The sequence below is a fragment of the Dermacentor andersoni genome, chromosome 10 (assembly GCF_023375885.2).
Source record: "Dermacentor andersoni chromosome 10, qqDerAnde1_hic_scaffold, whole genome shotgun sequence".
Classification (NCBI taxonomy): domain Eukaryota; kingdom Metazoa; phylum Arthropoda; class Arachnida; order Ixodida; family Ixodidae; genus Dermacentor; species Dermacentor andersoni.
The window spans coordinates 136496561-136523035 of NC_092823.1; the positions used below are offsets into that span (position 1 = coordinate 136496561).

At 51.8% G+C, this 26475-nt stretch overlaps 1 protein-coding gene across 2 annotated transcripts in view; it reads right to left on the bottom strand.

Annotated features, from left to right (window-relative positions):
- Positions 1–26475, bottom strand: part of pxb (putative Hedgehog signaling attenuator pxb) — a 275823-nt gene that overhangs the window by 104092 nt on the left and 145256 nt on the right. For both annotated transcript variants that reach the window (XM_050192941.3, XM_055078283.2), the window contains exons 2-3: positions 18803–18961; positions 16793–17042 (exon numbers count right to left, since the gene is read on the bottom strand). In XM_050192941.3, the coding sequence (XP_050048898.2) occupies positions 16793–17042; positions 18803–18926 (374 nt within the window). In that variant the 5' untranslated portion in view covers positions 18927–18961. The remainder of the gene's footprint in view (positions 1–16792; positions 17043–18802; positions 18962–26475) is intronic.

The following is a 26475-nucleotide window of genomic DNA, read 5'->3' on the forward strand; positions in this document are numbered from 1 at the left end:
CCGCGACGCAGGCAAGATGGATTTACGCTCCTTTAAGGGCGCGCACTGACCGCGACAGACGGAAAAAAAAAAAAAGCGGGGATTGAGGCGCGCTATTTAAGTGCTCCGTCATAGTCGATGCGTTGCTGGTAGGCGAGGCCCCAGCAAGCTCCGCTGGCTTTTTTTTTTTTTCTGCTCGAACAACTATCGGCTTGCGAGATGTTGGAGGTTTCCTTTACCTTTAGGGACGTTGCCCGTCATGGGCGTTTTGCACCTTCGGGCAATCATCGTGTGATATTTCCAGCCGTGTTTTCATTTGCACGGAGGCCCTGTCCATGCTTTGCTAAGTCTCGCGGCTCGGCACCAACACCTGTTTAAGTTACCCATACTTACTTTAAAAGTTCAGGCTCCACTGGTTAGTAGTAGCAGTAGTATGGTGGTATGTAGTATGCATAATACCTCCTCGTTTCCCAGTAATACGGTTCATCATTGTGGGCCAACCTGACGTCATACAACCAAAGACAGCGCCTCCTAACGCCTTCGCCGCTGTACGTGCGACTCGCGATCGGCGGAACTTCGTGGCACAGCGAACGGCTTTAACCGTCCTACACGATAACCGATGCACCCATCTATTCCAACGCACAGCACAAGTAGGGCCTGACGGAGCCACGCTAGCTGTTGAACTTGGTCACTCTACTGCACTCGCATGGTTAAACAAGGAGGTATTTCTCATAAGGTATGTTTACCCTCGCAATGGAATCGTGAAAAAATGATTAGAACGCTCCTAAATTCAGTGATTCTACACATTCAAGGCGGGATGCTTATTGTGCATTCGATTAATGAATGCATAAAAAAGAATGCACGAATGCTGATTTAGAAGGCACCAATCGCGCATTCGCTCCGACGTTCACGACGCATTAGTGCAAAGTGGCAGAGAACAAAGCAAAGGCCACGGAGGTGACAAACGGTGCAACTTACCCTGCGGACGCGGGAAGCTGCAGCGCGACTTGCCCACCAACTGTTGGAGCCAACCGAATAGCGCTCGGCGTGCGCTGCACGTAGATTCGCGAACAAGAACTGCTGCCTCGTTTCTTGGCTGTGCAATGCTCGAAAATGTTTTCATTCGTGCACTATGGCGAGTTACGTGCGCGCTGCGATAACAGACTGATCATCTTCACATCCCGGCGGCCACGTAAATTCTCCCTTGAATGTGTGACGGAAGTTGTACAGTCTCTACAAGGCTCTACAACATGGTTTTGGCGAATGAGTTCGGTGTAACTTCAGCACGGCTTCGGCATGATTCTTCACAGACTCCCGATATTCGCGATTTGCGGGCCCCTCTATATGCGTCAGTCTACAAAACTTTACTGCAATGGAAAGAAAGTGTATTTCTAGTGCCCCATGTTCACCTTGGTCTCCGTTTGCAGCTGCGGTGATGCTCACTAAAAGCTGGTCACTCGATTCCCCGGTACGCCTGCACACGGGAGCGCGGCAGCACTGGCTCAGGTCACATTCAGAAGACAAGGAACAGAACCCTCTTGGCGAGGACATCACCCGAAGTGATTTGTCATTGCCCAAGCATAAGCGACCTCTAACGCTTGCGAGAAATGACCGGCTCCATTTACTCGGAATAATCAACGAGGATACAAGCCGATTCGTACAACATCGAGAAACCGGTTTCTCGATAACGAATGTGAATTACAGAAGTTTTCATTTATCGGCAGCGTGGCTCAGCAAAGTGCCTCATCACACCAGGCGTCAGCAAACCGTCAGCGGCAAGTCAACAATTAATGCGACGGTTGACGTCTATATAGCACGTATGAAGAAAGAAAAAGTCGCGATGCGAGTGCCGCCCTCGGTGGTGAGCCCGCCTTTTACGGCACCTGACTGCGGCTAAAATTCGTCGTGGACTGCGATTATCTCGACTGCGCATTATTCTAACTACAATGAGAGCACAAGACTCCAACGCGCCCCAGAGCGACACATGCAGCTTGTTATAGCGGGTCCTCTGCAGCCGGGCCTCACGCATTACGCAAACGCGACCGCTCAGCACCACGCTGGCGCACAGCAACAGCGTCCACACTAATTGGAAGATAACCAGGGGAGAGCGGGGTTGAGGAGCGCTGCGCACAAACCAGCCCCCAAATGGACTGGCTGCTGTGCGGCGAGGGCAGGTGGAGAGGAGGGGGAGCGAACGTGCGCGCAACGAGTCGCAACAATGGTACAACAACAACAAAAAAAGCCACAGGTGTCGCATTGCGCGAGTGGAACGCTCATGCCGCGTTCGCGCAATGTGCCGAGGCCACAGTGCGCACGCGCAGACGTTCAAATGAAAAGAACAGACTGCAACGCGCATAGTATGCGAAACTGCGGTCGACGACGAGTGGCCACAACGCGCGCATAACAATTAACGCTCGGAACACATCCGCCAGGCACAGCAGGGTCGACTCGGCGCCGGACGTTGAGAGGGCTCCTCTGTTGGAGTCCCCCTTATTACGTCATCATTAAGCGGCGGGAGAGGAGGCAGCGCTGGTTCGAAGCGGCGGCCGGTCGTTTTTGAGGCGCATGCGCTGCGAGGGGCGGAGATGCTCAGGTACTATAACAGCGTCTCCTCAAGACGCTGCACTTCCCCCAGCAAAGGACGCAAGCTGCTGTTTAGGCCGTAATGAAATTCAAGAACGACAGGAGTCGCGGAATGCTCTAGTTCCGAGGACAAGAAGCACGAGGACCCGAGAGACGAGAAAAGAAGGGGGGCGGCACCGATGGGACGACACGGTACGGGAGAGCGCGAACTGAAGCGAAGAAAAAGGGCATTCTGTATACCTATACCCTGCAGAAAGTGATCTCTCTGTCACGCGCGCACGCGCACGCACGCACAAGCGACGACGTTACGCTGCATTTTATGGCGTACCCCCCCCCCCCCCCCCCCCCCATGGCGTGATCCCGCTACAGCGCCCCTCAACCACTCCCGTACGCGCGCCAAACCTCCCCGAAAGCGAAGCTCAATTAGGAAGCGAGAAAAGCGTTCTCCCTCTTCCGCGCGTGCTAATTTGCGGTTTCAGGCCTCGCGCAGCGCTTCTGGCCTAGGTTGGGAGTTAAGCGCATGCCCTGGCCCGCTGCCTGTTCTTTTCTCTCTCTTCCTGATGCCGCTCGCTTTTACTTCTTCCGGCTTTATTATGTGCCTCCGGCGTAATTCCTGCTTCTCGCCTACACAGCCGGCGGACGATGGCGCGAGGGCGGAGCGAGCCCGAGTTAATTTCGTTGCGCGAGCTTCCCGGCATTCGATGAACATCCTTCGAATTAGCCGCCAAAATTATGCCACCGCAGCCATTCCCGCTATAGCTCGCAACGCGGCAGATATCTTCAAAGTCCGCCGCTGTTTTCTTTTACGGACGGCTACATCACGAACAGGCTGCACGTTTCTTTCGTCTTTTTCTTTTTCGCGCGCTTTCCAAGTGAGCAGAAGGGATGCGCTCTTTGCAGGGTATACGGAAACAGCCGCGCACGGTGGGTGAGGTATAGGGCGCTCCGGTTTGTTTATTCCCTTTCCATGTTTCGCGTGTTATTTTATCGAACACGAACAACATCCAAAATGAGGTATAGCCGTAATCGTGAGAGTTTCTTGCGCCTTGCTTGTCCTTCATTTTTCGTCGTTTTTCACTCGTCAACGAATCGAGAAAGCCATTTCTACACACCTGCCGGAAATTAGCGAGTCTGACAACTGGATGTAGAGGAACGCGCTGTACTCAACGTATCTCTATTCGCCAGCGAGAATGAGCCGACAGAGTGCTTGTGTGTAATAAGTAGCCATCTCATTAAAGAGACTCGCTGCTAAAATTCCAAGTGATTTCACACCCAGTACCAAGCGTACCCAATCGCCGAGTATCTGTCAACGTAAACGAGCCACCAAAATATTGAAATCTTATCGCACCGTACTCTCGCTAAACAATACGTTAGACAAGTTCTTCCCGAGGTTGCCTGGACGTTATGTCTCAATACGTGCGATTCGTAAATACCAGAAAAAAGTACCGGTAGGCCTTTGAAAATCTTATCCCTACTATACGCGCGCCGTCTGTCGACTGGAATGACGTAAAGTATAGATTTCATTTTATTCGCGCGACTTAACGTCTCAAAGCAACATTGTGGTTATGTGAGAAGCCGTATAAATAGTGGAGGATCAATTTTTCGCCACCTCGCGTTCTTTACAACGTGCACACAAATCTAATGTACCAACGTTCTTGCATTTCGCTCCCATCAAAAAAATACGGCCGGGAGTCGAACCGGCCACTTGGCCAAGCTAAGCAGCGAGCCACTGCGGAGGTGGATTATTGCAAAGTGTGCCAGTCGTACGAAGTGAACTGAGCTTACTATAGGCATAAAGTGAGCTAAGCTGATCCATAAAACAAACTTAAGAACACGGTTGTGGATGACTGTACGCATACGCTTTACAACGAACCTACGATGTCCATTGAATCAATGTTTCCCAATTTTGCTGTCAATACGAGGGACAAGGAAAGAAGAGAAAATAAATTTTGCACTCAACATCGTTGCTTGTTTAAGGAAGGTGCGTTAAATTTTAGAGAAGGATAGGCAAGGTTCCTTGAATAGCACTGCCGCAAGAACACATGCATATTGAGTTTGAGCCATTCCATACGTACCCTAATCGATGCAAATTCAAGGACGATATAACCGCAGCAGAAGAGTGGGGGAGAGGGGTGGACGCGTGGACTTCCCACAAAATAATTCTGCATATTTATGCAGCGTGCAACCATTAGTTACCTGTTGTTGCGGGAGACCATCAGACGCGTGCACGAATGATTTCAAGGCAGTACATGCAGCGTTCTCTGCAGCCCGCAGCATGCTACAGATAAAGGTATGCGAGGGGTTACAAGCAGGAATCGGCGAGCCCTCTCGCACGCAACAGCGGTCGGCCATTGGTCAGAGCAACCTCGCGTGGTCCAACCACAGCAGTCAGCGAGACGAGGCCCGATAAGGCGCCCATTAACGAAACGTTATAACGTGCAATGAGATTTCAGCAATCGGCTCCCTTAGTTCACTGGCGAGGTAGTCCAGTTTCTACCACGCTGCATGCTTTTAGTATAGGGCGGGTAAACTGCCAGGATAGAAGGAAACTGCGCTGCTTCCCCCCCCCCCCTCCCTCTCAGTCGAGCAATCCAAATTGAAAAAGCAACCGGGACGCCATAAGAACCGAACCAGGCGCTCATCGACAAAGCGCCACTGAACGCTGGCAGAAAGAGCGTGGCAACGCCGGGTTAAACAAAAGAGGAAACAAGACTCAATTTGATGCCCACGCGATCAGAACCTTCACCGGCAGTGGGGAACTTCAATATACCGTGTAATTCCAGGCCAGATACAGGTAATGTATGCCTTCCTGGCTACGCTATGAGGGAAAAGAACAAACAAATATAATGCCATAACGAAAGAAAGAAATCACTTTGTAAGAAATTGCAAACACAATTTTGCGGGACCCGTTCTTTTCTTTACCCGTGTTCCGTATCTTCTTCCCTCGTGCTCTGGAAGGCAATTTTATACGCGCCGCGCGCACACACACTATTCATCATTGTTCGCCTCTCTTTGTTTAAAGACGGCGCGCGGCTCCTTGGAAACGGGCGGACAATCGTTATTCACCGCGAAGCTTCGAGAAATGGAGGCTAATAACGCGGCGCACTGCCGCCCAGGCTGACGAGCTAGATTAGCCCATTTTTTACACCCCCGAAGAAAGGGGCCTGGCGGATACAGGAGCGAAGAAAATGTTCGAAAAACGAAAGAAAAGCGAAAATTTGGACGCAGACTAATTTGGTTTCCGCCATTCCCCGTCTTTTTCCCGCTAGCAGGTGCGCTTTCTCAGCTAATTTCGGGAAAGCGAAACAAACAGCGGCTCAGACAAGCGCCAGCAGAAGAAGCGGGCCTGCATTCGGGGCGCTGCGTGTGTACGGCTCCGTACACGAGAGGGAAGAAGGAGAGAGGGCGTGGGGTGAGAAAGAGCGCAATATTCTCCACTGGTAAAGTGAACTGCTTCTCCGCAGCTTCGACGAAACCTGATTTCAATTTTCTCAGGTGAACGAGGGTTGGTTGCTCGCTATGCCTTTGCCCGTTGCATTGAGCTTTCAGGCGCGGCGTTTGATTCGAGTTTTACGCGGGAAACTTGCTGAACGCGGAGGCCAGCGCGGTTATTTCTTCGTGAAATATGAGTGCGGCTGGCGAAGAAGGCGGTCACTCTATGCTCGCGCTACCCCTTTAATCAACGCTGTTCGGAGTGAGCGTGCAATTGTGTACGCGGATAAGCGAGTGCTCTAGCCAATATGTATTAAAGTCGGCGAGTCAGGGTAAACCAGTGGAACGTGACACAGCGACGCCTAAGCTCTCGCACAGAATGCTGAAGTGCGAGAAGGTAACGAAGCGGCTACGTGGCTATGTCAGGACAGGCGAACGTAGTAAAGCTGTCGGACGCCACTTTCAAGACGAAAACCTATCCACACGGTCCTATAGGTTCAAACATCGGCTTACATAAACGGGTACGATAACAGAAGCACTACGAGCTCTACATAAACTGAGCGTTAGTTAGTTGCTAGTTAGTTAGTTAGTTTGTTTGTTTTACTCGTGTCACACTGGCACCAGCCCGGCAACGAAGCGGCTAAGTGGCTATGTCGAGATAGGCGGCTTTAACAGAGCCATTCGATGCAACTGTCAAGACGAAAGCAAATTCGTACGGCCCTCTTCGCGGAGCAGTTTGCTCCGCAGGCACGATGGCGCTTTCGGCGGTGCGCCGCACGTTGCCTCAGCGAAAGCGGGCGAATGCGAAACCATTAAACATTCTGCTCTGCTTTTGTGCGATCAGCTGTCAAATGCAAGTGGGTGATGGCTAACGCACTGTGCTCCACTCATGCTGCAAAATGTATGGCGGATGAGGGAAGACGTGTGCTGTAGTTGGCTGCAAAAATAGTGACTGTCATATTAAGAAATGGAATGAATTTCAACCCAGAGACGTCGGCAAGCGTGAGTATACCGCTCGTTACAAAGTGACAAAAGGAGTAGCGCTGCTTCCTGGAATATAAGTTTTTCCCACGTTATCTACACGCACCTACAGTGACTACACCGACAGCACACGAATGTTGGAGGCGGAAGGTTTTGTGATAGTCGAGAGAGTAAGCGAGTCTCGTGCGATAATACGTCATTGTTACAAGCTATTACAAAGTACAGAGCATCTACGTTACAAGCCCCTTGTGCGCAGCAAGGACAACTTTGTCGCAACCGAGCACAGCCGTGAGTGATTAGGGAGAGAATAAAGAACAGCGACTGCACAGAGGAACTTTACTGAGTCAGACAAGCCACCGCTTCAAAGTGTTTGCCAAATAGAGAACAAAAAGAAAAACGCACTGATCCTGACTTAATTGATAGGCGGAAAGTTTCGACAGCATGGAATACATTTCTAGCCCCACTTTTCGTACAATCACCGTACATGCAGCTCGCGCCCTCAGGACAAGGCGTAATGAGGTCAGAAGGCGCTCACCCAGACACCGTCGACGATATCAGCAGAAACAGAGGTTTGCTTAGCCACACCGGGCGTCATGCAGATCCATTGTAAACACGGAGGCAAAAGTGGCAGCTGGGCCAAGCAACGGAGGCGTCGCCACGTGATCAAACCTGGCTGCGCCCACGGGATCGCCGCGAAAAGGGTCGATAGGTTGTGACATCTGCTTACATAAATCGATATGCTAACAGGAAGACTACGAGCTCTACATGAACCCAGCGTTAAATAGTCAGTTAGTTAGTTAGTTAGTTAGTTGGTTAGTTAGTTAACCAGAGATTATCTCGGGTTGCCTACCCTGTACCGGGGGAGGGGTAAAGGGATGCAATAGGTGAGAGAGAGAAAAAAAGAACTTGAAACACACACACGCACAGGATACAAAACTGTTTGTGTGGGCACTATCACGCGGTCTGCGAAGGCGTTCCTAGTGTTACGCAGTGTCGCCGTTCAATCCTACGTCACACAATGTACAGTCACAATTTTTCACAGAGCCCCGTGTATCTTAAGTAACGCAGCAGCGCCTTCATAGCGGATCGCGCTGACGTTCGCGTACGCCAATTTCCAAGGATGTTGTTTTCCGTGATTGGGCGCTTGTCCAGTTTGTCTAGGGTGGCTGAGAGGGCTGCGCTTTGCGGGTTGAAACGCGGGCACTCACAAAGAAGGTGTGCAATTGTTTCGTTGCACCCGCAGAAGTCACAAAGTGGGAAAAGAACCGCGGCTTCAGACGGGACGTAACACGATACAGGGGACAGGACGAGCGGTACTCGTCCTGTCCACTCCTTCGTGTTGCGTCCAGTTTGAAGTGACGGTTCTTTTCCTCTTTAAACATGTCGGGCCAACTGGCCTAAAGTTCCCCCCTCTTGAATCACAAAGCGGACTGTTGGCGATTCCAATAAGGGTAGCATTTGAAAAATGCTAGACCATGGCATAGACGGACTAGAAGGGTGCAGTTACGCAGTGTTCCTGTATATTGTCACGACCTTGAATGGGCCGCCGTAAAGGTAAAGAAGGGTCACATACAGGGGGCACTATGCAGAGGTAAAAATTTTCGCCTTTAATCACGACTAAAGCTTCTCTACCTAGTTCTGCTACAATTTAAAAAAAAAAAAAAAAACTAATACAAAATGTTCTGTGAAATATTCGCATTTTCTCTAAACAAGCGAAGTCACTATAAACTCATGGCGATGCCAACAGCCACGGTGGCTACATCGCGCTTACCCGCGGCGTGGCACGGCTGCCGACTCGCGCTGTCGTCGCCGTCACCTTTGGTGCGCGACCACATCGCGAGCAGGTGGGAAGCACGGCGGAACACAGACACGGCACGCGCGCAGTGCACCTCACGGTGAACAAGAGAAGGACGGCGCCTGCGTGTACTACAACCGAGGGCTGCCCTGGGTCGAGAGCACAGGGAAGCGTAAACGTAATCAAGAAGTGCTTAAACTGTTCCGTTATGAGAGTGAGGTAAATGGGATGCGAAAGGCGAGGAGGCTAAACGGAAGGCAAACAGCTAGTTCTGGAACCAAAATTATTACATTTACAAGCAACGGTAAACTTGAGACGAACTGCAATTTTGGTTGAGTCTCTCTCTCGTGCACTCCGTTCAGCCGGCAAGGAAGATCGCCTTTGCCAAAAGCTTCGTTAAAGCGGAAGGGCGCGACAACGAGTGCACATATATCTTCGGGTGAAGACGAATGACTCAAAAGGCGTTCGTGGGCGCGCGCGTGACACGGACTCGCCGCAGATCGCTGGGAGAGCCCTTCGTCCTGGGGGGCAGTGGACAGAGGCTGCTGACGATGATGACGATATAACCAAACCGAGTTTAATTACGTTATTGGGCTTTACGTGCCAAAACCACGATCTGATTATGAGGCATGCCGTATACGTGCACGGGGACTCCACATTAATTTGGACCGTGCACCTAAATCTAAGCACGCGGGTGCTTTCGCATTTCGCCTTCATTTAAATGCGGCAGCCGTGGCCGGGATTCGATCCTGCGACCTCGTGCTTAGCTGCCCAACACCACAGCCACTTAGCTACAGGGTGTCTACCAAGATGACATTTCCAAATTCCCTGAGTTTCCCAGGTTTTCCCTGAGTGCCATTGCAAATTTCCCGGAGTGATGCAGAACTATGTTTTATGTTAAGACGGACTGAAACCATATCGCCTGATGCTGTCACTCTCTAGCAAGCACATGAAAAAAATAAAAATGTGACTTAATCCAACCTGAATACTAAGGAGCAGTGTTTATGTTATTCAAAAAGAGAATAGAAGGCATGGGTTAGTAAAATGCACAGCAAATAAAGTGTCTTCGAAAAAAAAAATTGCGAATGGGGTCGGGCATTATCAAATACGAATAAAAAGGAGATGCATATAGAAACAAATATTTTCGAATATGAGCTATTTCTATCAACTGATAGCAACCTCAGTGGGATGAGGCCCCAACTCTGTCACAATCGAGATTCTTTCTCAACAGCTCGTAAGTCAACCTCAACTGCCCTGACATACTCTCAGCCCGCGCACGACGCCCGAGTGTTGTGTTTCACTGCTTTAAAGAGTTTATTTTGGTTTGGATGAGGGACACCTGCATCTCGGCATCAGCCAAAACTTTATTTTTTGAGTTCATGCTCCTTCAAAACGGCGGCAGCAAGCTTCCATTCCCGTTTATTCCTCAATGCGTAGGCCATTTATGTTCTTGTCCGCCTTCCGCCACTCGTTTGCCCCAAGGACCATTTGAAGCATCTTGGTCAGTTGCACAGTCCACGACCGATTTTTCGAACTCCCTAGGGGCCGCGAAAACGTCCGAAAGATCGGCCAGTTGGAAAAAAATAAATCCGTGTCATTTACTGCCTTTAGGGGCTCAAACCACCACAGGCACGTTCGAAAACGCTCTAAAGGCCTGTCGGTACACATATTAGGCATATCGGTGCTCGTACTGTGACAGAAAATACCGGGTGCCCGCGTGTACAATTAAGGAATACATACTGTGTTCCGTGGCCCCTTCCCACGCTTGTTATGCTTCACTGCAATACTTTTGCGTAACCTTCACCAAGTAACACTTCTGTAGGAGGCGAAGCTGACTTTCAGGAACCAGCATTATGCAACGCACCGTGTTTTCCAAGTTTCTAAACCAATCGCGAGGACCACAAAGGCGGAGTCCGTGCCATTGCTGACAGCAGCTAATTCTTTCAATAAAAAACTCGGCACCCAACGGCAAGAAGCTTCATAGCGAACGTCGAAGCAGCTAGGCCTAGCGTTGCCGCAGTGGTGGCAACGGCTGCCAGCTGATCTACGTACGAGAGTGCCGGTTCGAGGTGGCGAAGTAATCAAAACGGCAGTGGTGGTGCCATTGATTATTGCCGCTTCGGACCTGCGGTCACGGCAAAACGTCCGGAAATTCGGACGGCGAAGAGTTCTTGCGTCGGAAATTTCATACGTTTTTATACGTTGACTCTATGGGGTACGTGGCAGTGCCGCGAAGCCGTCCAAGTTATCGGGGATCCGGAAAGTCGCTCGTTGACTGTACACTAGCAACTCCTCCTGCCGACGACAGGGCCGTAAGACAATTCATTACGATTCCTGTCTGTTACTCGATCCAGGATTACCGCGACTTTCGACCTTTTCAATAAAATTGCCGCTAATTTTCCCTGATAGAGGCCCAAATTCCCCGAGCTTTCCCTGACTTTTTCCAGACTACTCGAAATCCCTGAGAATTCCCGGTTTTCCCGGTTGGTAGACACCCTGAGCTGCAACCACGGCGGGTGTAAACCGTGTTTTACTACGTGCTGTTCCAGGTTTGCGGATTTACTCCTCGGGTTCGACGCCAACACGGCTCGTCGGGCTCGGGGCGTGACAGCCATCGAGGAGGCGTGCGCACTCCGCGGCAGCGGGCCGTACTTCGACGGCGACCACGTCGCCTAGTGCGGCACCCGGCCACGAGGGGCGCCTTGCGCGGCTGGTGCGTGCGTGCGCGCGCGAGCTGTGCCGGCCTTCGCGAGGCCCGCACGCCACTAAGTGCGGCGCACGCACACTTGGCGCGTGTCCTTGCGCCGCAGAGAACACGCAGCGCTTCGCACTGATAGTCACGCTAACAGAGACGGCCTCGTGAGTAATGGTGCCCGCGGACACAGTGCAGCTGGTCCCGCCGGTATACTCCTAAATAATGGACACCGCCGCCAGTGGCCAAATATGCTGCGGTTCACGCTGAAAACGACGGCCTCGCAAGACACGCCACCGACTCACTGCAGAAAGAAGCGAAGCGACGCTCCATGAGACACGACGAGCAGCGCAAAACGAAGCTCGAAAGTAATCACGAGACCGCCCGGACCAGCGGCGCAAAGGAAAAAAACGGTGCAAAGGAACAAAAAAGACGAAACGAGCGAAAAAGAAAGAAACGAGAAAGATTCGCGACTGCACAGAGGCAACAAAATCGCGGGTTTAAAGAAGATTAAAAGTCGCGCCAGTCAATTTGTCAGGGAGTCCGCGGTGATGAATGAAGGCCTCGTTGCAGCGCTGGGAAAGTTGCGAAGTTGCGCGGCGGCAACTAGTCAGGCGGCGGCAAGATTATCGCGAGCCGAGCGCTCGCGCACGTGTGTGCACCGCTCGCCCGGGACAGAAACGGCGAGGGAAAAGCGGCGGCCGGGAGGTGCAAGATGCGGCGTCTCCGCCGTCTCCGCTATACTGCGACCCCCTTTTGTAACGGACGCCCTCGTCTCGGCTTCATAAAACGGCGCAGCCTCGTGCGGGGCTGGGCGCCGGGTGATCAATTCGCCAGCAGAGCACACAACCGTAGACGCTTGGTTTTCTTGCTTAGGTGTCTATGTGCAGCGGGGAGGCCGCTTCTCAAGCTCGCAGCTTGTCGGCTTCAAAACAGCGCAGTCTGCACAGGAACACCACGCAAGAAGGGCAGACGACACACGGCTGTCATGCCATGTCCCGCTTGGTTAACATGGTGCAGTACACGAGCCCAACGGTCGACAGCAACGCAGGAACTAATGAGAGAGAATGTGTGTGTGTGTGTGTGTCTGCCCTTCCTTGTCCGGTTAGTTTGGGATGTCTGGCTTCCAATTGTCATTTACCAACCAGCTAACAACACGATCACGTGCATAAGTGACAGAACAGAAGGCGGAGGAGACCTTGAAGCCGGAAAGGGCTTCCCGAGGAAGTCTTCATTCAGCTAACGTCGAGGCTCTCAGCCCACTGGCACCCAACTTGTGGTGTTGAAGTATCTTTGAAACGGGAGCGCTATTTTCCGTTGCGCACCGGTGACAGCCACACCACACTTCACAGAGCCCCCTCGGCGCTGCAGCGTTTTAGTGCGGTGTAGAGTAACGGGCGCGGCCCGCGCATGTGCGGTCCTTTCCGTGCGGCCTCTGACGATTTGTCTCGGGAAAAAGGCGGCGGCAACGCCTTACTCGCCGCCCTCTGGCGTGCCGTGTTGCCAAAAACATCGGCCGCCCGACCATTCTTCAGAGGCCGGTCCACGTGAACGATGGCTCCTGGCGAGCACGGTCGCTCTTGCCGCCTGAGGAGGCTGCTGCGCTGGGAGGCGTCCCCGGTGCTCCACCTCGAGGCTTGTACGGGGACTTCTTATTTCCCCTGCCAATCGCCGCAGAGTGGTCTCTCCCTTCACCACGCGCACACCGAGAGGCCCTGCGGCATGGCTTAGGAAACGCTATAGCTTTCACGACGAGTTGAACGCGGCAGTCTCTCAAAAGACCCCGGCATAGACTTAACAGGAGACAGACGAAGGAGCCATTACACTCGGCTGGTAAGGAAAACACACGCGGTATTGAGAGCGTCATTTAGCCAGCACGCGACCTGTCACGGCAAAAGAACAGCTTTCCTGCACTGTGGCCAGCTTTTGAGATGACGCGAAAAAGAATGCGATATTGGAAAATACTAAACCGCAACCGGCAGTGATGGCCCCAAGTTTTGACGCGTTGCCGACGTCACCTGCGTCACCAGGAGCGCTGTGCGCCCTCGCGAAACGCCACCGCGGAGACCGGCGATCGTGCCGCCTGCGAGTGCGGCCTTCCAACCGCGGATTCAGGCGCGCATACGCCGTGGTTAAGCGGGAGCGATAGCGGCGGTGCTGCTTCGCAAGCGCCTGGCGTATAGCGCGGGCTGGCCTGACTCTCTTTCTTTGTTGCTCGGCGATGGGCCGGCAACACGTCGTGAGAGTTTCACCGAGGAAAAATCAAGTCGGGTGGTACTCGTATAAACACGCCTCCAACTAATTAATGCCAAATGGCGAGCATTCTTCAGAGTCGCAATTGGAAATGACATAGAAATTCGTTCACTTCTTTTAGCACATCTGAGCAATCTCAGTAAACACGATAGAGTCGTTACTTATAAACACTTATGCTACGAAATAGGCACGACTCTTTTAGTGCCAAACATTCGCCTCGCTTTGTGGGAGGCAGCTTCCTGTCTCGCCTGGTTTCGCGATCCTCTTCGACAAAACAAATGCTCCGATCGATGGTGTGAACGAAACTTTCCTGTTCCAGCACAGCATCCAAATACTTTTAGGCTTTTAGGCCACGATCTTTTCGTTTCTTCATTGATTAAGCCTCTGCGGTTAACCTCCCTGCGCCTTCTCTCTCTCTATTGATTAAGCCGCTATTATTGCACGCATAATTCTGCCGTGCCAAAGCTGACTGTAGTCCTTTGAAACGCGTTGCGCCAGCGCCAGCTGCCAGTATCGCGCATTCTTCCCTTGCGACTGCCAGCGCTTCGACAGGCTGCGCTACTGACTGCACAGCGTTCCGGACCGGCCCACATTGTCCATTAATTTGGCGAAGCAGTTGCAGCTGCATAGGGGCTGCGTGACACTACACCGACCGCACTATCGGCCTTGGTCAAATACGTTTGAACGTTTATTCGCCGGGATACAAATGCCACCGTCATTTTAACATGACATAGGTACCTACGAATGCATACCAATTGGTCGCAAATGACGTCACAATCCCCTTTTCCTCGCTCACGCACGTCCAGTACCTACAACGAACCCAACAATCTTCCATGTCGTAAACTATAGCGTCGAAATGCCTGAGTAGAAATGATGCCGTTGTCGTCATGCATACGACCATCGTGCTCGTCTTGCTGCTGCCGTCACACAAACGCTCACCTCAACAACACAACTCGTCGCCTTACAAAAAAACTCTCGGTTTATAAGATAGGATGCTGCATAACTACCACAGTACGTGGGATCTTCTTTTTCTTTTTTCTGGTAACTCGTTTCATTGCGCTATATACAAATCATTACGATGCACTATAAATCAGACTGTGCCGTACATTGTCATTAAGTTGACGATAAATTGACGACTTGTTAAACTGCACATTAATGGTCATAAGCAGCATTTAGTGCTTGCACATGAATGCTCTGTTGTGGGTGTCTGTATACCAGCGCACCCGCCGTGGTTGCTCAGTGGCTATGCTGTGGTGTTGTGCTGCTGAGCACGAGGTCGCGGGATCGAATCCCGACCACGGCGGCCGCATTTCGATGGAGGCGATATGCGAAAACGCCCGTGTACTTAGATTTAGGTGCACGTTAAAGAACGCTAAATAGTAAAAATTTGCGGAGTCCTCTACTACGGCGTGCCTCATAATCAGAAGGTGGTTTTGGCACGTAAAACCCCATATTTCTTTTATTGATTATTTTTTTTTGTATGCCAGCGCATGGATGCACCCGACTGCCGAGGACAATAAGGGACAGACTAATCCTCAGCCTGGATCATATCCTTCCCCACCTTCCTGCCGCAAGCAATGGCTTCAGCGTGCTATAGTGCGTACATTCTGAAGCTGCAATTCGTACCAGCCAACAGCCCCAGAAGTGCTCCATCCCCGAACACGATGCAGCCTCACACGACGTCGTGGCGAAAACACCTCCGGATGCGAAGCGCCACAACTCCGTGACGACCTTTGATGCTCGCCGGCGGATGTTACGGTTCAAGGGCACGTGGTCACGCGTCGTCGGAAGTTTAAAGCCCCGCCGGCGGAAGTGACGCGGTTGTAAGAGGTAAAGCGAAAGGGAGGGAAGAAAGAAATGTGTTGCCAATGCCACGGCAGCCTGCGCAAGTCATCGACTCACACGCGTCGTTTCAGCGTGAATGCTCTTTTGCACGGCCCAGTTGTACTCGGCCGGGTAGCAAGTGAAACACGTACGTTGAGGGCGCACGGCATGTGTCTGCACGGAGCGACAAACGTTGCTAACCAGAGCTCCAGAGCTTATATTTGCTCCACGCACCTACCCTCTCCCTGCCTCGGCGTCTGTGGCCTGCAATCTTCACGGCGTAACACGAGGTACATGGAGGTATGGCAAGCGCGCACAGGGGGAGCGGCCGATCACGCGAGGCCCTCGTTCGCGGCTTTCGGTCTTGATTTTGGCGTCGCCGCACGGTCTAATCACTGGCTTGCCTGAGCGCGACAGTGATGCCGGAGCCGGTGATGACGGATGTCCACATTCGGGAGCGACGTCTTCTTCACCAGGCGATTCGAGGGGGGACAGGCAACGCCGTCGGCTGCGGCCGCCAGAGCCGAAGGGCGCCCGTACGCGGGCGCCGCACGCGCAGTGTGCGGGGAAGGGAAAATGCAGAACCGCCGACGGACGGGGAAACAAACAAGCCCCAACTATGATCCACGTCCTACTACATATATATCCCCCGAAGAGCCCCGCAAACAGCGCACGATGTCCCGCAAGAACGTCTGATGAATGGTTCAGAGTTTCGCCCGGCAGATTGCAAAGCATCTCGTGCACACCTTGGCAAACCCTGGGAGGCCGAGCTCGGACAGCCTGCAGTGCGCGCGTTTCTCTCTCTCTCTCTCCAGGTTTCCCGATAGCGCGGCGTCTCGCTTTGTTTCAGCGCCTTCTTCAAGCAGCCGTGGTGTAAGCGCAGTTCTTTAATCTATCATCAGGCACAGCACACGCAAAGCTCTGCCAGGTCATACAGTGACGGAGACCAGAGCACAACTTTTCGTATGCAAAAAGATTGCACGAAAACATTCTCAAACCTGCGATGTCACAAAAGGAAGTTATGAGCTTTCAGGTCTGTATACAGACCACACTTTCGCAACACTTGATTGTAGGAGGCCGCCGTGTTGTTGCGGGACCTGCGGAAACAGGCCAACGAGCGAGAAGGATGCACCGCCCAGCACGTTACTTTCTTGTCGCACGCGACGAGCACGGGAGACGCGAAATTCGCCTTTGCCTCAGGGCGCAGCCGTACGCCGTCTGAGAACGTGGTGCACACGTGGGTGTATACTCACTTCCAGAGGAGGAACGAAGCGACGAGGACGGCGACGAGGACGACCGAGGAGCAGACGGCGATCACGGGCAGCGAGGGGAAGGCCGAGGGTGTGGTCAGCTCGGCGCCCACGGGCCGAACCTCGCAGAACTGCAGCTCGTCGGCAGGGGACGAAGAGGCGCCCGCGCGTCGGCCGGAGGCCACTGACGAGCACAGGCCCGGCGGCAACGGGGGCGGCGGCACGCCGAACTCCGGGGGCCGCGGGAAGCAGCCTGCAGCGCACGGGGCGTGTGACGCACGGGTCAGCACGCAGGGAGACTGCATCCACACACACTGCACACGCGTTGCGCATGGCTCGGGGATTGCGCTGCGCGCCCTCCTTCACGGCACGAATTATGGCTGAGGGTTCCGAAAGCCTCCAAATTTAAACATTCTTTGTCTTTCCAGGAAAAAATAGCGCAGGCTTTGCAGAAGAAACTGGGAAATGTAACATCAGTATCACATCTAATAAAATCAAGTCTATTTTTCATTCTGCAAAGATAGAAAACGAAGGACTGTAAAAAAAAGCAGTTTATTAAGACACCTTGACTAGTTCACAGCCCCGCAGAAAAATTTCGGATGGGTATACGCAACACCACTACGGTGAGTAAAAAAGGAAAATGGACACTTAACAGACAGCTTGCTACACTAAGGCATACACACTAAATAATTTAAATGTAAAGCTAATACTTGGTTACAGAAGATTTTTTAAATCAATTATTACAATCTGCTTAATAGAAAAATGAAAATCTGAATGGTATCCAGCCACAAATATCTCCAGTAATTACACTGCATAATGCAAAGAACAAAAAGAAAGAACACACAATTTAACTAGTTAGTAACTTAACTAGCGACTGGCCTAGCTGTTACATCAGGCCAGTCGCTAGTATCAGTCACACCCGTCTCCACCCAAACGGTTGCCCAAACGAATAACTCAGTCCGGTTATGGCAGACCAAGCTCACCCAGTAAGAGGTTTCCAGCATCTGCTGAATATTTCAGGTACTTGAGCTCGTTCCGTAGAGAGTTTAGGCTTATCCGCGTAATATCTTCGCGGAATGCTGGGTTACAAGAGAGGGACGGACGGCAGCAACAACGCTGGTAGCGCCATCTTGAGGCGCATAGTTTAACTAGAGAGGACACAGAGCAGCCATTGCAGTGACCTACCATAGTATATCTTAATTTCTGGTGGAAAGATTCGGTAGCGAAATAAACGTTAACATACAGTCCTTTTATGATTTTACTTCGATGAGAACCCTCACGTAACACACACACACACACACACACACACACACACACACACACACACACACACACACACACACACACACACACACACACACACACACACACACAAAAGAAACACTTCAACGGCGTTGTAGTTGGACAAAGTGTCAGAAGGTGTCGCTACCAACGTTCCTCCTACGGACATTCAAGGCTCCAGTTACAGGTCAATGTATCAACTCTAGAGGAAACGCCGGTAAAATAAAGTGGCAAACACAAGGGCGCCGCCACGCTGCTACCTTCAAATTTTGTAATGTTGCAAATTTTCTAAATGTGATGCACAAAAAAAAAAAGCATTTGCACGTAGCTCGTAAGTATGAACAATGAGAAAAGTTCATCCCGAGAATATTTCTATGAAGATCTGATGGCTATATATACACAATTTTTAATGTACAATGGACGGTGCGTGAAAGAGTGCGCTTGAAGGCGCCTGAACTAGATCGTGCCAACATACCGAGGGAGGCTCGGGATCATTGCGAGTCTCGTCTGAATCGCATATCATGGCCTGCGCCTGCGCGCTTGTACAGCGTAGCGACATGGCAGCGCCCTTGCGACTGCCGATTACCAAGTTGGTTCTATTAACTGTATGGCTCCAGTAACCCGGTATAGTGTTATATGTTTACGGACAGGCTAAACTGTATAGTTCTCACTATTGGTACTCTCAACGTCGTCTTTGTTTTTTTAGTTTTTCTTCCTCCGGACTGGACGTACCGGGCCCGACGTCGGCCCCGCAATCGGACGAGGCTAGAGGGTCTTCGTCGTCGTCGTTAGCGGTGTCGCCCAGGCCTCCGCCTTCGTCCGGGGGCTCCGGGAACCGCGGGGACTCGAACGACATGCTGCCAGGACCCGCCTGGTCCGAGAGGGCTCCGGCTGTGCGAGAAACAGAGAGATGCGCTGCTCAGTGCGCTGGCCCGAAACGCGTGTGTTCTGACAAGAACAATTCAACGGCAGACGCCGAATAGCACCAATCACCCACATTCACGAGAGAGCACTTCAAAATTAACAACACGCGAGCGAGAATTTTCCTTTGGACGGGCCTATTGCTAGCCAAAATAAACTAGTAGATTTTCATTCGTTTTTTAATGCCTGCACTGATGTAGTTCAGTTGCGCCCCCCTCTGAACGCTGACAGTTTTTTCCAGATGTAAAGAGTGACAGGGTCTTAATTGCAGGCTCTTCGGCACGAATGACTGCGCTTGACGGCTCGTCGGATCATGGGACTGAAAGTCAGTGGGTTGCCCCGATTTGCAGTCGCTTGGCGTTTTTGGTGACTACGAAGATGGTGACTGGTTGGCTGCTGAGCGCGAACAGCACAATACACCTCATTGGCATCGCAATAAACGCATGGAGCGTGCGAACACCGCTGGCGCTACATGCACGGCCGCGTTCCTCAGAAGGAGCTGTTATACGCGGTGTCGCCCAGCGACATGGGGCTATACTCCAGCTTTAGCTCGCTTTCCCTTCATTGCCACAGAAAGTTTCCGCGAGTATACACACTTCCATGCATCAATCCGCATACGGTCTTTGCCCTGCGACTTGTAATTGCTGACAAATTCAGGTAAAAGCAAGCATAAGTCAAGCCAGCCGAAATGCCAAACACGACATGCCGACCCCCGCTGACCATGGTAACGTCTTGTCAACGCCAAACATGTCAAGTAATAAGGTGGGTGGAAGGGAATAAACACATTTTATCGGCCAATGTACGCAGACAGTATGTCCGTGGAAGTTAAAAAGACACGACGTCGTTTCTTCACTGCTACATCACTGAATAAGATGAATTCGGTCGATGCTATCGATCGATAGAGGGAAGACGGTAGCAGCCTCGGCAAGGGAGATCACCAGGCTATCAAGAACCGCCATCGTGCGTGCTTCTCCTTCTCATAACCGGCTTCTTCCCCACTGAAGACTCCCCCCATACCCGGGCCAAACCAGAAATTGCCAGCAGGTTCCTCAATAGGCAGGACTGCTTTATTGCGAAGGTCAGTCGTCAGGACGGACACACGAAAGCACTTCTTTTTACCCCTCGCCCCCCTCACCTCCACACACATACACACTCCTGCTCGCCAACCGAATGCACCGCGGGCACGAAATACCTCCTCTTCAAACGCAAGCGCGCATCGCAAAACACACACACATACACGCGCGCTCGCCGGTCTATGGGAGAAGCCGGCAGCAGGGAGGTGCCGGTGCAAAAGCAGAAACGACGTCCGTCCTTCTTGCTATAAGAAAGCGTGCAGTGTTGCGAGAACTTATACAGGTGAACCGCGCTCATCCGCGGTGTATCCACATATGCGACCGCGTACAACGTATGCTGCGGAAAAAGGCAAGCAAAAGGCGTTTCGAGAGGAGCGCCGCGATACTGTAAGTGCTTTGGACATCACACCTCCTTCGAATTGTCGCAAATTGTGCGGTGCAAATAAGCGCTACGGAAACTCGGCGGTAGGCTATTTTCTTCTTGAGCGCGTCGGCGGCCACCAGCACACCACATCTCCTGCAGCACTGCACGGTACTGTGTAGACCGGGTGTAGTAATCCCCGCGGGCTTCAAGCAATCAGAGGCAAAAGAGACGAAGCCACCGCCGCCCTTGCCCGCGCCGCAGATAGGAAACAGAGCGGGCAGGCCCCCTCCATAACGAAAGCAGACGACATCCCGGGGAGAGAGCATACGACCAGGGGGAGGGCGCCACCGGGTTCGAGAGTCTACGCTAGGTGACCAATGAGGAGAGAGAGAGAAAACGCGGGAGGAGAAAGCAGACGAACGCGGTGGACAAAGTGAGATAGCGCGCCGAGGATGAGGGCACGGCGGCCGCTTGGACGCGCTGCTCTCTGCGGTTCTTGCGCGGATATGCCGTCGTTGGTTCGGGTAGCTCGCTCGCCTTGAGCCTCCCCGTCTCGGGAGCCTTGCTCTCGCGGTTCTAATGGCGGAATTGGCCGCTGTTCTTCGTGTCACTAAAACCGTGCAGCGTTTGTGGAACCAGATACCGAGTTCACAACGCATATCGCATACATATAGAACTAAGGACCGCATTCACAAATCATTTGGTTACGAACCACTGATGAGCACTAACTTCTTCGCGAGAACACACTGTCCGACTGAAATGCCGCCACAAGGATGCTGTGCAGACTAGGCTAAAACTATTGTACGCCGTCTCCTCACAAGCTTCTGAAAGTAGATGGAAGTTAAAATCCCAAAATGCTATGCAGTGTTAAAGTACGGTTGTAGAAATGTAAATAAAGTTTCTTGTTGGAAGAAAGTAAAATACTCCAAAATACATTAACCTTGAGACCTGGATAAGGGCTCTCCATCTCCAGATCTGGACAGCTGGCGTCCGGAACACGCATGTTCCTCGTGCCTTTATCCGAATGCAGCCACTAATAAAGCTTTAGCTCGCGCTCAGCAGCCCCGGAAAGCCGCATTCGTCAAGCCGCAGGGGCGGCCGCCTACGCCGCCGGTTCGATGACTAGTCGGCGCCCTGGTGGCCCACACGTCGTGGGCGACGGCCGAGCACACGCGTACCGCGACCAGTCGCGCAACGGCTTCTTAGCGCGAGCAGCCGTACGAACTGCACTGCCGATTGGCTCGCGCTGGCGTCTGCAGCCCTGCACGCTTTTGTCGAATGAGACATCGGCTACCGACGGAGTGTTATGTCGCCCGCTCACGCCACGGGCCCATTCCAGCACGGATAAAAAAGGTCGGCGTAGCGCGGCCGCCACCGCATTACGACGGTAGCCGGCGTTCGGCTGCGCAATAAAGCTTGATTTCGGGAGGTCGTGCGCGAACTCTCGGAGGCAGACGCGGCGAATCGCAGGGGTCACCTCAGGACCGGGACGCGCGCATTCGACGCCGAAAAGTTTGTCGAGCCGCAGCACCGCGAATTTTAATTTCCGTCATTCGAGTTTGATGACCAAAGTTCCGTTCTAAACGCGGAAACTCCGCGGGAGTTTAGTGTTGGGCCACAGGTTCCGCTGCTTGACCGACCACACCGCCATAAAAGGTGCCGCGAACGGTGCGTTAGAAAAAAAAGTCAGAAAGGCGCATTGATAGGCAAGTTGCCTGCAAGCAACTTTAGTGGCCTCACGTATTCTTCGTTCGCCACTTCGCCGATCACGTATGCGGCCAGAAAATGCTTCACTGCGTGGCATTCGGTTAAATCAAACCGGCGACTTCGCAAACTGTTTGGTAACGAACACCCGCGCCCACGTGCGGTATATAGCAATAAGTCAATGCCTCGCAAAAACCAGAAGCCTGTCGCGTTCTTACCCAGTTAGTGTATTCGTGTATAAAATTATGACAACAGTGACGTCATGTTCTTGCAAACGTAGACACCGCACAGCGAGAAATAGAAGCGGGCTATCAATTGTCTCCTGAAATTTATGGGATACTCCACTTACCAACTTGAAAGTGGGAGAAGAAAAAGGAGGGAGATAACTGAAATAAAGAAACGGAAAAAGAAGAGGACCACAACGCCTGACGTAATGCACAGAGTACGATCACTACAGACGAGAGTCTAGTCACGTGGTTGACAAGAATTCTAGTACAGTTTTGTGAGCCTGATATCGACTTCCGGAAATACTCTTTCCGCCAACTTTCCGGATCTAATCCAGACTTTCCGGAAATAATCCCTGAGCGCGCGGTTCGAGGATGGTTATACCCGTCATGTGTTCTACACAATTCAAAGCGACGCACAAATGACGCCTGCTGTCGAAACCCTGCCACGATGATGTTCAGCATAACTATACCTCAGTGTTCAATGAGAAACTTCCATACGAGATCCCGTTTATGAAGAGCAAACCAGAGTAGGGTACAAAAATAGAAATCTCGCGTTCGGCATGGACGAAGTGAAGAAATATTGACTCTTGCAGCTGCAGCTCTGGATTTTAGACATTACAAGTCAACTGTGAGGGAAGAAGAAACGGGAAAATAGGGGGCGGTGGCTGCGAAGGTTCCGAAATCACCAAATATACAGTAAGCACTTGCACCGAGAAGGCAATATTGAAAACCTGGAATACATTTCTCCAGTTCTGCAGGCATACGCGGCGGGAGAAAATTTGTGGCGTTCCAAATTGGAAGCTATAACAATGCAACGAGAGTACGGAGGGCGCCTTCTCGGATGAAATGGGAAATTCGGGGCAGCTTGAAATTTATATAGCGCTTCTTCCACATCTGTTTTCTTTATATTCCACGCTACTAGACTGGTCCACGCACTCGCCGCGCAGGCTTGCAGCCGAAACAAACAAGCGCAAGATATCTTCTTCGAAACTGGAAAGGACAATTTAATCCTTTACATGGGGGTTCACCGGATTCCAAGTCCGCTTCCAACAGAACCCACACACGCACCACGTCACATAATAGGCTCGACTGAGGAGACGAGCTTAGGGGAAATTACGAACGCCAAAACTTTCCTTTCTTCGAGCGAGTCCCGAAAATGTCTACAATGCCAGCCCCACTAAACAAAGAAATAGCCGAGCCAGCAGTTGCACTTTCTTCTAAGATCGGGCGTAGCCCTTCATCACGATTTGCGCAGTTTCTCTACTCCCCCTATAGCGTTTACATTTCTTTTCTTTTTAATCCTCGGCAGCGGCTCGAGTTTGTACAGCTCTGTTCACGCGAGAGTGCAACAGCTTGACATCGCAATCTGTTCGCTCCTCTCAGAGCAGACGAGTTTTGAAGCTCAAAATGGGCGCGCTCCCAGCTCGTCGCAACAAGAGAGCTCGGCAGCAGCTCCCTCCTCCTTTCTCTCGCGGGCCACCTTTCAGTGAGCGCGTTCCTTCCTTCCGTCTCTGACGGCTTAATGTTTCAATTGTTGCGCACCTTCCATACCCATAGTTCGCGCACCACAAAAGGGAACACCTTGCGCCACCAGAGCGCGCCACTGCGCCTTTGTGCACACTGAGGGAAGGATCCTCCAATTTCGACAACTCTGTCCTCCAGTTGATGGCGGCGAGGAAAAGCGAAGATATACACGAGACAAAGAAGGCGCTGAAACCGATTCGCGGCAGCCGCATTTCACTGAAAGAAAAAAAAAATGAGATGAAAATTAAAAGGCTGCGCACCGCTGTATGAGCTATACGTGGCGTGCCTTCGCAAATCTGCGGTCGCAAAGCGTTACAGTGCTGCTGCAGCGCGGGTGCAGCGCAGTGAAGCTCTCGCCTAAGTCTCTCTTTTTTTTTTCTTTGCATATATAAACAAGTTCTTTAACTTGTTTCCTTTCGTAATAAGCATCGCATCGCGTGCTCACAGTTCTCAATATCATACGACAACGCCATAGCCGTGGGGTATATGTGTCCCCAGGCCGCGGTGAGTGAACGCTCAGTGAAAAGGCAAGCGGGAACGCGTGTTAACTGCTTGGTGCGAGGGCGAATCGAGCTGATATAGCGTCAGTGAGTGAGTCAGAATGCGAGTGATCACGCAAGATTGTGAACGCACACTGGGAATGACCGCGCTTCCAAGGAAGTTTTCGGCGCACACTATAGACGAGCGCAAAGCATACATACGGCGGGGCGCGTGCCACGTTCTACGTCCTCGTCTAACTTGCGCCGTAAGTTTCCTCGAATATGGCCACCAATTAAAACACAGGCGGATCCCTATATGGAAAACGACGTCGCATATAGAAGCACAGGAATGGCCGCAGAAAACTAGAGACAGTATTTTTTCAAACGGAAAATTTTGCACCAGCTGACGCTCGTAGAAATCAGCCGTATACTGAGAGGCGAACAGCGACACACATCAATATATCATATGGTCATACGCGCTGTATAGATCAAGAAGTGCTGTTTAAAAATAACCGTTTTGCAATGTAGGAAGGCACACGAGAAAATCTACGACATCTGAGTGCGAATGACATTTAAGAGAAAAAAAATCTCACTGCTGTATCCAGCATACGGCATGAAACGGGCGATGCGAGTAGCGATTCATGTCGAAGCATCCTACAGCAATCTTATATAGTCGAGAGGTTGGAGTAACCATAAAGCGGTAATGCTTATTTATACAGGTCGACTAGCAGAACTAAGTACCATGCTCTCCGTTTTATTACTTAGCTTTCTGGTTTTTAACCAAGCGATCGATACATCCTCTCGCTAAGTAAACACGCGGAAATAGGCAAACCGCAGCGCGCGATGGCGGCCGGATAAACCCGCCATGGAACTCGCGTACGCCGTCGAATCGAAAGGCATCGATCGTCGCTGATAAAAAGCGTGCGAAACAAAGGAAGACGGTACCTCGCACAGAATGGCTAAGAGACGCCTGAAAAACAGCGCGAATTTTCAAGATACGCGCACTGTTGCGCGGAGAGATTATTGCGCGTTCGCGCGGCTATATAGACGATCAATTTTGCCGAATGCGATAGCGCTTAAAACGCTGACTTCGCGCAGCATTGCACGTCACCCTCAGCAGACATTCGTTTTGTATCCGCAGGTGTGGCTACATAACGCTTGGCTGTGAAGTACGTGCTACAAAACAGTGCGCACTCGTAAACTGTGTTTCCCAGGTTCGTGTTTTTTTTTTTTCTCGCCCACAAGCAATATCACGAAGAAACGATACAGTAAAGTCAAGGAGCCCGATAATAGGCTGAAACATTTTCTTATCGCAGTTGGCCGCTTTATGATGGTTGTACATCTGCGTTCTCGCTGAAAGGAAGAAAAAAAGAAGAGAGAAAAGAAAAGGCAGGGAACTGTTTATCGCGGGCCCATTTCTGCAAATGCAAACGCGCACCGAATGCCCGGATGAACGATTCGCACGAGGGCGTCTTCTGTTTTCCTCGCTCGGGCGGGCGGCCCGGGGATCGCTTATTCTCCGCAGGATGCGCCCAAGACAACGACACCACAAAGAATCCCGAGGAGAGGATACGCGCGCGCACACAACACGCGCCCGCCGCAAGGTCGACGCGTAATGAATTCGCGCTGCACACGAGTCGGCCTGCACGGAGTGCACGCACAGCGGCATGTGAGAAACGGTGCTCGCGGCACCGCATCCCGGCGACCTTCGTCGGAGCCGAACCCGCGCCAAGCGGCACGCTGCGCCCGGCTGGACCGAGCTCGGCCGCATCGCCGTACCTGTAGGATTGCTTCGAGGGTCTGCACGGACTCGCTAGCAGGCAAACGTTCGAATATTGCTGCAATACTTGAGATTTTCCTAGTCAATGAAGTTACACCTTATTGCGCTAGCATAAGGAAACGACTCGCACAATCGAGACCACGGTGGTGTAGGAGACTAAGCAGCTCAAGCGCAAGAACTATCAACAAAGAGGTTACTTTCTATTTTCTTACTCCATGCTTCTTGAAATTCGTAGTGAGCGCTTCGTCTGTTCAGTCTCGATCCTATATATGCGTTCATAATTGCGCGAGTTGTCTGCTTACTATAGGGAAAATAAGACGGATTATTGCTACA